Here is a 13,657-nt window from a genome sequence, read left to right on the forward strand (position 1 = left end):
ATAGTCAGAAATTTGTTATTGTGTATATTGCTGCCAGTTTTGAGTATTAGTTTTTGATTTAAACAGTTTAATCATTTATTAAACGTTTTAGGGTAACTGATGATGTCCTTGCAATGGCACGGCTCAATACTGCGCAGATAATCAAAAAAGATATAATTGCCCAATTCCAAGGGTGGAGTATAAAAACCATAATAAATCTGCAAACACCAGGTGAACATGCGAGTTGCGGTGGTCCGCTAGAAGAGAGCGGCTTTACGTACGATCCCAACATTTTTATGAAAAACGATAGTAAGTATTAAAATTTACTTTTATTTAATTTAATAAATATTTATTAGAAGCTTATTTGCAGTGTTTATTTCTTAGTCATCGAGAATAATTTAAAGAATACGTTTATTCTGCTTTTTATAATATATCTTTGAAACAAAAACAAGACTAGTCTATAGAATTTATAAGTTAATAATCTTCTTGAATCTTTAAAAATTAATATCATATTTGTTATCAATACTTTTTGTCATTAAGTGATAAATTAAATTAGTGTTATAACAGAAATCATTTCCAGTATCAGTACATTGTAAATATATACTGATAAATAGGCTATTTACTTAAATCAATATTACTTTTTTTGCATTTCGCATTTACATGATAATATCTAGACTACATAATAATAATAATATCGAAATAAGACGGCGGTAATTTTACTTTTACAATAAATTAAGAAGAATAATAGTGAAAATAGAATAGAGAGAATTTTGTCCTTGTATTAAACGCATATAGAATTGTGTGGGAACGTTTCTCCCTCGATCCTAACAACCACCAGTTAGATCGAAGAGTTTCACAATATAACATGCAATGCAGTAAAAGTGTATATCTATAGAGAGAAAGGAAAGTTCCAAAATATAATTCTGTGTCACTTATTTAGTTACTTCCTGCTATCACAGGAAAGTCTTGGCATCAAAGTGTTTCAATTACCGATCACGTGAAAATCTGTTGCAGTTTATTATTATAATTTCGCCCTAAAGGATTATGGTAGTGCCACGGTGGGGAAACTTTTGGACATGGTCAAGGTTGTGGCCTTTGCCGTGCAAGAAGGAAGAGTGGCCATTCACTGTCATGCCGGTAAATCGATTTTTCGTGCAGTGCACTTGACCCAATTGCATCCCCTGCAGTTATCATGGCAGCTTTTTTGAATGTATGATCGTATGAGATCGATGTATGTAGATGCATAAATTTTAGTCTAAGAAACACTGCTTCTTCAAATTAAGGGTTTAAGCCTCAAATCTTATTCAATTTCTCTGTTGGACGATTTTGGCTTATTTCTTTAATTTTTCAATTTTCTATTATTTAATTGTAATTGTAATTATTTTTGTGTGATTGTTAATAATTTTTTTGCACTATTTAAATGTATTTGGCTACAAATTGAATTAATTAAAAAAATATATGAGTGCACATACAGTATTCTATATTAAATAAAACAATATATCATACTTTCCATAAAATTTCCAATTACCTGGCTTAAAATTTTTTAGTATCTTTTCGTTATTATTTATAAATCTGTTATATTAGATTTTTTATTGATCACTATTTATTTATTAATACTTTACGTTAATATTTTATTAAAATTTTTACTAAAATTTTTATTAATTTGTTTGTATTTTAACGAGTGATCTGTAAATTTCAAATGTATTGATTTAAGAAACGGTTAGAAAGAATTTATCATGTTATCATGTTATTTATCATGATATTGTTCTGTATTGCATGTATGCAAAGTCAACCAATAAAATAATCATACGTATATATATATATATAAGACAGAATTTAATTCACAAAACAATATATGTAATATAATTTTATCAATATTTTTATGTTAATCGTTTTACGCTAAAAAAGTTCAAGTTATTTTATTATAAATAAATATATAATTTGCTACTTAGCAATTAATATTTATTATAAATTAATTTATTAAATATAGTACGTGTTCTTTTTATAATGCTCTTTGCATTAATAATAATTATTGAATAATTATTTGACTAAAAATAACGTGATGTATAAAAAAGTCAGTGCTATCTGTTGTAATAATTTTAATTAATTGGGTTAGGACATATAATTATTAATAAATATATTAAAGGTGATAAAGATAATAAACTAATGTAAGACTGTTGCGTTCCATTTAACATAATTTAGTTTCACAGACATTATCTGGTCGCAAGGGAGTTTTATTCCATTAGACTATTAAAGCATAAAATGCTGGTATAACGATAAGCGATCTCGAACTTAGTAATATATTTTTGAAAAGTTACAAACGTAAATTATCTAGGCATATAATTAAAAATTTTCCTTGAAAATATTTTGTTTTTCATTTTGTGTATTTTACTTCTTTTAAAAGTAATTTATACTTATATATTTTATATTTTTTCTCTATTAAAAATATTAATTCGAAAATTTTACTTAAACATTAATGAGATTAAATAATTTAAAATATGAATATATTTAAACTTGTATCGCTGTATTACGTTTGTTATGTAATAAATAATGTATTAAGTATTATGAAGAAAATATTCATTTCAATATATCTCGTATGTTTACGGAAAGCTGTGTCTAAATGTACTAGTTGCTAATTATCGTATAATAGAAGTTAGAGATATAAAGATTATGGTCATTAAGGTCAGCTGTGACAAATTAATATGTAATCATCTTATGTCATATAATGCATTCAGAAAGAAAATTGCTATTTAAATGGAATTACCTGTGGCTCTGAATACGTTAATAATTTTTAATTTTATTTGTAAGTGTAAATTCAATGTTGTTTTGTTATTAAAAGTTATAAAATATTAATTATAAATTTAACTTTATATAAATTGCAGTGTATATAACTAATTGCAAGTTTAAATATTTTCCTCAAAAATATTCTGATATTTTTATCTTACTATTTGTTTCAAAGGTAATATGTGTTTTGTATTCTTTTTTCTATTAAACATTAATATGAAATTTTTACTTAAATATTATATTAACTATGTTAATTTATGCTAGGGTTCCACTATTATTTAAAGTAACATTATACGTGGCAGGCGTCTATTCTGATTGATCGATCAATTTCTTTGTAATGATTGCTTCAAAATTATCATAAATTCATAATCACTTTTTTGTTAAAAGTATTAATATTGACTTACACAGAAAGTCACATACGGAATTAAATTATGAAGAACACAGAATTATAATTTTTATCAAAACATTGTTTATTCGTAATTACGTTCTCTCAAATCTTTTTGGTTACTAAAAAACAAAGAGAGATTATTATGACATGTTATTGATTTTAATTCTAATATTCTTAGTCTGTTACTGATAATCGCTTTTAAGAATTAAAATTGATCAAATGTAGCAGAAGGATTTAAAAGATAACAACGCGTAACAAACGCGATTAGGAAAGTTAAATTGTAGAATTTATCCACGCCGCAGTTATCGCGATCAGTTGAATTGATCAGCGTGCTGCAACTGTAGCAATGTCTTGCATGCATGCTACGTGATTTAATTATAGAATAAAATTGTACGAGATTTTAGCATTGTTAATGTCGATCAGATATCATCTAAGAAATATGTCACCACATATACGTATAAGTTCTCGCTTTCGGTTTCGACTGCAATTGACATTTTTATTTCCAGAGGTGTGATATTTATTAATCATTATAAAATCTTTTTAAATCGATAAAATAATGCTTTGTCGCTAGCACGATTACTTAACGTGACCTATCCTTTCTATTCTTGGAATCTAAAATGCGAAGAATATTTTCGCGCTTACCTATAGTTGATGGAAATGGTGGGCTTCCATTTCTTATCTCAATCTACATGTAATCTAAAATTGCGATCGCTCCTTTTCACTTTCTTGATAAATGTTATAAAATACGATTACTTTTTTATATATAATTTTTTATACACAATGACATAATTATACATGACATATATGTCTATCACTTTTCTTATGGTTAAGAGTAAACTTTTGGCGCTTGGATTGTTGTACATATAATTTGCTTGCTTGTACGTGCTTCTACTTGATTAATGAATCTGCAATTAAGCTAGCAGTAATAGAAGTACCGAAAGTATTTTATTTTCAGGTCTCGGCAGAACCGGTGTTCTGATAGCGTGCTACCTTATTTACAGTCTTCGTGTAAGGGCGAACGATGCCATTAGATTTGTTCGCATGAAGCGTCCCTCCGCTATACAAACGCGTGGGCAAATAATTTGTATTCAGGAATTCGAGCACTTTGTGCTTCCACAAATGATAGTATTCCCTTCGCACAGTACAACGGGGGATCGCAAACCCTATAGCCTTCAATCGTACCTGAAAAAGCAATACAACATGCTACACGGATATGAACAGCGCACCTTCAAGCATATTCCAAAAGTGCGAAACATTCTGTTTTTTCTCACAATTTAATTTATGTGATTTAGATTCACATGTAATATTAATTCTGTTTTTAAATCAATTCTTTTGTTAATTTAATTACTGATAGAATTTAATTTGTGTTCTCATCTATTTTTATTTATAAATCTTATTGGTATCATTAATAAATACATCAGAATTAAATTTTTTAAATTTAATTCTTAGAAAAAAATAATATATGATTAAAAATATTTAAAAATATTAGTAAAAAGTAAATAAAATATCTTTGATTCACTTTAGCCTTTATTTTAATGTATATAATCTTTTCGGCGTAGTAGTTTCGGTTAACTATTTTCACGTAAACGAGCCCAGCAAACACTAAGTTACATGTAGCGTATACATATTAGTTGTAATTTCCCACTCAACAGTATAACTATAATATAGTATAACGCGTACATGTTAACTACACATAACTTGGAGTTTGCTGGGAGTGTATATTAATTTTCCGTTGTTGTTATTAAGACTAGCTACACAAAATGTAACTTCCTGATTCATAAATTTAAAAATGAATAAAGGGCATAAGAGTCAAAAATTAAAACTAATCTTATATGTCAATTTTTAAACAAATTTTTATTACGAAGATAAAATAGAAGATTGATGTTCTTAACAATATAATCTGATATTGACATTAGAATAATCGACATCAGTCGACCAATTACATTAGAACAGTTGATTTGTCGAAGTTTTATTCATCGGAGAATTCTTAACTGGTACATCCACTGCGTGGATCCACAACTCTATTTTATTTTTATATTTTTGATGTTGAAGATCTAAAGATGGCTCAATGTAGAAGCCGAAACATGTAATTCTAATGTCAATATCATATTATATTGTTAAGAACATCAATCTTCTATTTTATCTTCGTAATAAAAATTTTTTTTTAAATCGACATATAAGATTAGTTTTAATTTTTGACTCTTATGCCCTTTATTCATTTTTAAATTTATTTATCAACAAGAGTCCCTTATACATAATTTTATTACTTCCTGATTCATTAACTGTGTATTTCTTAGATCGTTTTTATTATTTGCGAGCGGATACTACAGCTCTGCGATTGTCAAGAAGATAATTCGGCTTCCGAGATTGCATATACGATTTCCAACGTGCCTTTTACTCAAAAGTTTATTTGTCATGTTTTGGAGAAATTCCGTGACAGCAAGGGTAATATGCGACACTCCTATTCGTGGGCGGAATCCCTTACGGACTCCTACGAATACTCAAGTGAGAAGTATTACATGTAATTTAATAATTAAGCAATTTGTGAAATTAACCTTTGCCTATGAGATTATGCGATTGAGTATATAATTGAATTGTTTGTGGAACGTTCACTTTTAATTAATACCTATTACATATCTATTTTTTATTTAAATACTCAAAAGATAAAGTAAATATGTGATATATTTTTTAATTTATTGATTAATTTATTTATTCTTGATTTATTTATAATAATGTACATCTTGGAAAACGAAGATTACTGTCAAAATGTTTATAAGCGCTACTGTATATGTTATATTTATATATTATTTATTTTAGCTTCCACAAAAGCGTGCAGTAGTAGTCAAGGCTCGTCCAGAGATATCTGTGATGATATAGGAAGATTAAGTGACGTATTTTGCATGTCACCAGATACTCCTTCCTGCGATTCTACATTTCCAGGTATATTATTAACAAATTTAATTCCATGTAATTCTTTCGATGGTGCCATCTACAATAATCTACATTTATTTCGATGATATCTTGCTAAAATAATGCGCACATTTTACAATGGGATCTTGTATACTGTAAACAGGTCTAGACGACATTTGCGTGGATGATGTCCTAGGTGACGGCATTCACGATCAGGATCTGCTTGACAATGACTGTTACAAAGAGATTCAGTCGCATATGGACTTAAGAAGCGTCTCCCGTAATGATTACGAAACAGTGACGGCCGAGGAAGCTATCAAAGCGCTCATCAGAGATAGTGCTTCGCTTCCTGATCCTATAAAAAAACGGTTGCAAAATTATCAGGTGTATTTTATATCTATACAAAAATTTAGACATTACACTATTTCCAGCGTGTACATTAATTACCACATTTATATACGAATTATTCATTCAGTTATTTCAAACGTATATAATTTCTTGAAGCTTACAGTTGTCTCTAGAATGATAAATAATGAATAGTGAACATGAGCTATATGCTTACTGACAGAATGAATCAATTTAGCGTACAACGCGGATTTACTATGCTGTATATAATATGTGTGACTGTGTGTAATTCTATTTTTAAAACTGCAATCAAATTGCAATTATTATGATTAATCCTAGTTAGGTTAAAGACACAATTTTTAGTTACACATATTACCGTACCACTTGCAGGAGTTATAACAATCGAATGTATGTTGAATTAAGAAATAATAACCGAAATTTTAAAAGAAAAATAGAAATATTTTTAATTTTGGTTTGTGAAATAGCATAGAGCAATTAGATTGTTCAAAAAGTGTAACATAATGATATATTCAAAAAAAATTATAGAAAATAAATATTAACTATAAATAATATATACATTGTGTGCCTTCCAACAAGCGACACAGATGACACGGTGTGATACAGTATATCAGTACATCCTTGTTGTTCGCCAAGGTTAAACAAAAATGAGATGATCACTGTGTTGTACTATGTCGCTTGTTGGAAGGTACACATTATAATGTACAGTAATAATTTATCTGATATTGTAATAAACGTAATAATCTATTCATAACGAGATACGCGCGTTTTATTATATATATAATAGACAATAATATTAAAAATATATTTTCAGAGTGACTTGAATCATCGATGTACTGCTTGGCAGCGATTAGAATTGGAATCTAATTTGGAATTACTATCAGCACTGTTATTCGAATGGTTGGAAAGTCTCAAGCATCCTCTTCTTGACGTTGACAGCCTCAGTTACATTGTCGTATGGAGTTCAAAGCCGCAACGATGCCTTGAAAAGCTATCTGTTTGTACAAGATATTTATTGGAATATCTTTTGCGATTCATTACTCGCTTAAGACCTGTGACAGCTGAGAGCCAGAGTTTAATTACTAAAAGGCTAATGGCGGCACTGACGCAGCAAACAATTTGGATCAAAAATTATTTTCATCCTCCACGTATGTGTACATTTTAATCGCTTGCAATTTTTAATTAACAATTACTTTATTAAATAATATAACATAATAAATGTCACACTGTCTAAAATAATATATAATCAGAATAGTAATCTTTAAAATAGTCTCCAAAAATAATATTTGCTTAAAGATGTTTAGAGACACGTGGTATAATTGTGTCCTATCCATCAATGCTATACCTCATTTGCGTCATATCACGATCCCCAGAAATATCGATTTGTCCACAGTACGCTTTTATCCTATTTATATTTCAATATCGATAATCTTTATGACGACACTGCAAAGAACACAAACTTATAGATACAAACTTTTGTTGTTCTGTCGCTATTGAACAGTTTAATACTAACATAGAAATATATATAGCTTTTTGATATCGTTAAACCTTGGATTTCAGATAAACATTTCCAGAAATTGCGACGCGGTACCGCTGGTAAGCTCAATGAATTCTTCATTCGCCTGATGAACTTGATAGAAGAAGTTAATACTCAAGGATTAGACAAGCCTCCATGGGCGTCGAAATGGGAATTATTGTCTAATCACTTACGGGATATAGACAGTCAGAAAAACAATGGATGATTATCAAATCTAGAGTTTAGTTTTCGACGAATTTTTTTCTATTTGCCAACGATATAAACTTCTAAAATTGTTTTATTTTTCACCAGGTAGGAACAAGATATATAATTTATAAATTATGTGAATCATTCGCATTAATATTAACAATCATATGAATGATTTTCTTATTATAGTTGGTCTTGAAAAGCATATGTTTAGTCTGTAATAGCAGCTACAGGTAATCCGCGTCTAAGCAAGATTTAACTCACTAAACAGATGATTTTTGTAAAAATATAAAACAGAATACCTTTGTTATTATACATTATATAAGACTTCTGTTTACTTACTGTTACCATTACTACTATTTTAAATCGTAACGTCAAAAGCAAGAAAAGCACAATAAAGATTCCTACATACCAAAAACTCCTTTTGTTTCGTTAATTAATAAATAACCATGTATCTAAAAATAAATTATGCATATATATATATATATATATATACATATATATATATATGTGTGTATTGTATACAGGGTATCCGAAATTTAAATCTCAAAACTTCGAGAGCATGTAAGGGATTGATAAAGAAAATTGATAAGAAAAAAAGTCCCCCCTCCCCTGTAGAAATAGAGTTCGTTTTTGTTTCGTTTTGGAAAAAAATCATAAAAAAACAAAACGTAGTTACTTTGTTCTTGCACTACTTTTAAAGTATTATTGTCTAAATTTTGTATACGAAAACAATAATACACTATAAAAAATAATATATCATATTAATTTTAACTCAAAGGTGTATAGTGGACTTTCTAAGATATGCAAAAATATTAATTTTAACAAAGTAATATTAAATTAATTTTAACATTAAGTAATTCCGTTTTTAGGTGAAAATTTTCTTGTTTACATATTTCTGCCTTTCTTCTATAAATTCATCAGTTACTCGTTAGAAGCTATTGAGTGAATTACAATATGCCGCGTACATATTCTAACGTTGAATATGCTGATATGGTTTCGTGTTTGATATCTACGACGGCGGAGGTTGGATGTACTACGGAGGCGGGCGGTAGGAAAATATGCACGCCGATTTCCAAACAGAAGGGTGCCGAATCGGCGAGTCATTATAATAGTTTTTAATAGGCTGCAAGAGGCTGGCTCATTTTCAATTCGTCAAAGTAGAAAATTGTGTCCTGTGCTACTTTGATAACAATCTCAAGATCAGTGTCCGGAGAACATCAGCTGCATTACGATTACCACGGCACAAAATCTGCCATACTTTAAGACCTATTACATAATAGATTCGTAATTCGTAAGTCGTAAGAAAAATTGACTAATTACAGTTGAATATGACAAAAATAATCGATCAGCTTTTTACGGTTTACAAATTGTGATTCTATTTTATAACAGGCCTAAGAGATGATAACCGCCATCCGTATCATAATATATTCAAAAAGTGCAAAATTCATTACCTCATCAGAATTATTTCAAAAGGTTGAATTTTAGCAATTAGTTTTTTGAGCAATCTAACAATGATAATTCATTTCTATCAAAAATAATCTGTACGAACGATGTTACATTTACAAGAGGAGGAATTATTAATCAAAGAAATTATCATATATGGGCTTACAAAAATCTCAGGACTTTTAGGCACCAAATATTGCTAAATCAGTGTTTATAGTTGTAACACGAGCTGTCCGTACTAGATGCAATGCTTGCATTGTTGCAAGAGGCCAACATTTTGAGCAATATCTATATTAAGCAAATGAATAAGTAATAGAAAAGTAATAAAAACGAACATATTCCTACAGGACTTTCTTTTAGTTTTCGATTCCCCCTACGCTCCCGAAGTTTTGACGTTTAAATTTCGTAACATCCTTTTTAGTAAGATTTTTTTTCGATTGAAAAGAATAAGACTCACTTTCTTCCAATCTTGTATTATGGACAAAAATGGATTTAAAGCTCTCAAACCTGCATTGGATTAAAAGAATAAGAATTACGTTTTTTCAATCCTATGTCATGGATTAAAATGAATTGCATGGCTTATATTTTTCGCAAAATTTTTTATCGATTGAAAAGAATACAAATTCTGTAAATTCAATCTCACTTCATAGATTAAAATGGATTGCGTGTCACATTTTTTGCGTAAAACTTTTTTTCGATTGAAAGGAATAGCAATCTCGTAGTTTCAATTCCAAATTATGGATTAAAATAGATTCAAACATTTAATGAATTGAAATTGATTTAAAAAATCAAGAATTTGGATTTAGCAACGACCAAATGAATCTATTTCAATCTTTTTCCGGATACTCACGGACATACAATGTATAATTTCACCCCAAAAAAAGAAGATCAGTACATATTTTATAAGTCTATTCTATATTAATTACATGTAAATGTTATCTCAACAAAATTACCTTTTTTAAAAAAAGGAAAAAAGCGCCAAGTGTGCGTGTTAGCCTCACAAAATAAAATGAAATCTTTTTAGATTGCGCCAATTATAATTGTGAAAGGAATATATTTTCTTGCCACATATATAACATATACTTTATTTCAAAAAGTAAAAGTACAAAAAACTTGGCGCTGCTAGACCTCAAAATATACAATAATAAGATGGTTATTAAATAATTTCGAATATGAAAAATAATTAAAATATTTAAGAAAGAAAATGCAGTATTAAGATGCAGACTAATTAAGAGACACAGTGGCCCGTATTCAGAACGCGCTTACAACGATGTTAACATGCTATAGTTTTCGTTACGCATACTATAGAATTTTAGGGATAAAAACGCGCTTTTATCAATAAAAACGCGTTCTGAATATAGACTAGTATTATATATGTAGTATCTCGTGTCAAGTAAAACCGGAGAACATCTTCTTACATCACAAGTACTTACGAATTGTTGTCTGCTTTATTATTATAGCTTTAGCCGGACGATTTTACTTTACTTTAGTCACAAATGTACTCGTTTGATCAATAAATTTAAGTTTATTCTTTAAGTTTAATGATACTGTTTAACTATCACGTAATTGTACAATATTTGAAATAAAAGAACGCTCGCGAAGCATATTATTATTTACATTTGTCTTTATTTTCACATTATTATTATGCAAGCAAATAATTTTTTATTCATGTATTATGTAAGAAATAAAGGCAGTATTTATTTCATTAACTTTTCATCATTTATGCAACTCAATATGAAAAATGGTCAAATGCCGATATTGTTCATAGCTTTTTCTTATTATTTAAGATAAGATATCTAGAGCATAAAGTATAGATATTTAGAGCATAAAGTATAATGTCCTGTACTCCGAATTCGCGAATTTCGGATTACCTTGTATACTATATTATAGTATATATATCGAGCTTTTGATCAACACTCTGAATGTTAACTACATAAACATATATTAATATTTTTATAAAATATTCTATAATTATTTTTATGAAATATTTCATTTAATTTGATTTGTAAATGTAATATTTTGTAATAAATACATTATATTAACAATTTAGTTTTACGTAAACGATTTTAATAAATAAAAAAGAATATTTTAGCAACAATAGTAAATAAATATTATGCAACCATTAATCCTACCAAAATGTTGCCAAAAAGATAGAAGCAATGATCCAAAACAAATAAATAATTTAAAAAACAATTATACAGAAAGAAAAGAAAGTGATCGTACAAACATGTATGTATGACAAAATATTAAAATAATTGTAAGTTATAAAATTAATAACAAATATAGAATAAAGCGATCAAACTGGATCACATAAGTGCTAAGATAATTCAATATGAATTTTATATACATAATAATTATGTAGTCCGTTAAACTGCGCATCGAAATCAGCTTGACTGTTAAAAGTTTTATTTCGTACTTGTCGTATAATCACATTTATGAAAAATTTCTTGTCTAATATTATAAAATCAATACTGTTTAGTCTAATTAAAATATAACAACATTAATTTTGCAGTTTAGCAGAAATAAAACCGCAAATTTTTTAATCTTACGAAAATCTCGCCATGTATACTGTTTATTACAATTTAATTATAATTTTTTCTCAATTTATGATTATAATAATATTAAAATATTAGATATGAATGAAAATATTTTAATTATGGATAAAGTTTTTATTTATCTTTTTCTTGTTGCCAAATGTTTTGCCATTCATTTTTCAACGTGATTATATAATTGATAATTAAATTATATTACAACACTTTTTACAACATCCGCTTACTGCATTGAACTAATTATAGCTAAACTAATTATTATATTAAATGTATAAGTTTAAATATTATGAGCGACATTCATATTATTCATTTATTGTTACTACTGCATATGACTATTAGCGTTTCAATTCAATACAATTATTTCAATATTATTCAATAATAATATTCAGTTTAAATATCACTGATTACATGTGATACAAATGAAATTCAAAATCAGACTAACTATGCTAATCATGGAATTTGAAAAATTTAGAAGATCAATCTTCCCATTAAACATAATATACATTTAGGAAAAGTATTTTGTAGTCAAAAATAGCTACACAAAAATTATAGATCAATATCACATATTCTAATTATATGAGAACGATAGATTGAAAAAAAAAAAAAAAAAAAAGAATTAAAGGATGATAACAAGTAGCACGAAATATTTTATAGAATCCCATTATTAAAGATGTAATGTATTAACAGGGAATTTAAAAACAGAATTTTTAAAGAGCTTAAAATCTCATTTTTTATATATGTTGCACTTTTTATTATATATATATATGTATATATATTTATATAAGTATATTCTTTCAAGATAATTCTATATCAGCTAGGATCTTAATACTAACGCTTATGTCGAACTAGAAAATGCGATTTCGTAAATTCACTATTTACAGTATGATATAAGTGCTTTCTGCAATCTAGACATGTATGTATTTTCCTAGATACATTAATTTACGTATATAAATCTCGATACGTCTAACGGGATTATCAAGCATTATACAAACGATGTCAGTCTTATCCAAAGAAAGTACAGTGAAAATTATATAAATTCATCGGTACTTACAATTTTACTACTTAATCGGCTATTAACTACACTCCGTCTATTACCATTTCCGTTGTAAAGACCGGAGGTTGATAAGAACAGTTGGAGAGAAATCGTGCATGGTTTTCTTTCAGTAACACATTTAATTTCTTAGTAAAATCGATACATTTTTACAAGGCAACTTATCATACAAATACTTAACAAAGTAATCCAGACAATAAACATTGTAGGAGAATGCAATAATTTTCAATTTATGCCGGCGGTATCCTATTCGATCGATTATACGGTCATCTTTCATGAAATTTACTTCTTTGCGTGAGCTCGAATTGCGATAACAACCTCCTTGTTTCTTTCCTTGCAAATTACTTTAAATTACATATAAAAGAAAAAACGAAAACTATGTAGAAAATTATCTTCTACAATTTTGCCAGAGATTATAAATACATTATTTTACGTTAAAAATCATATTTGTTTGTACGTCCTTC

At 28.0% G+C, this 13,657-nt stretch overlaps 1 protein-coding gene across 1 annotated transcript; it reads left to right on the forward strand.

Moving 5' to 3' along the window:
- Window positions 1-91: 91 nt before the first annotated feature.
- On the forward strand, window positions 92-8,453 carry LOC108782530 (protein tyrosine phosphatase domain-containing protein 1; the record flags this gene model as incomplete). The annotated part of the gene is made up of 9 exons (XM_018550817.1): window positions 92-288; window positions 994-1,116; window positions 4,107-4,396; window positions 5,449-5,656; window positions 5,969-6,091; window positions 6,225-6,445; window positions 7,239-7,572; window positions 7,985-8,252; window positions 8,337-8,453. Coding segments are annotated over 8 exons (1,678 nt in total), but the record flags the coding sequence as incomplete, so codon positions are not given.
- Window positions 8,454-13,657: the final 5,204 nt, after the last annotated feature.

Source organism: Cyphomyrmex costatus, unplaced genomic scaffold (genome assembly GCF_001594065.2).
Source record: "Cyphomyrmex costatus isolate MS0001 unplaced genomic scaffold, Ccosl1.0 scaffold130, whole genome shotgun sequence".
Taxonomy (NCBI): domain Eukaryota; kingdom Metazoa; phylum Arthropoda; class Insecta; order Hymenoptera; family Formicidae; genus Cyphomyrmex; species Cyphomyrmex costatus.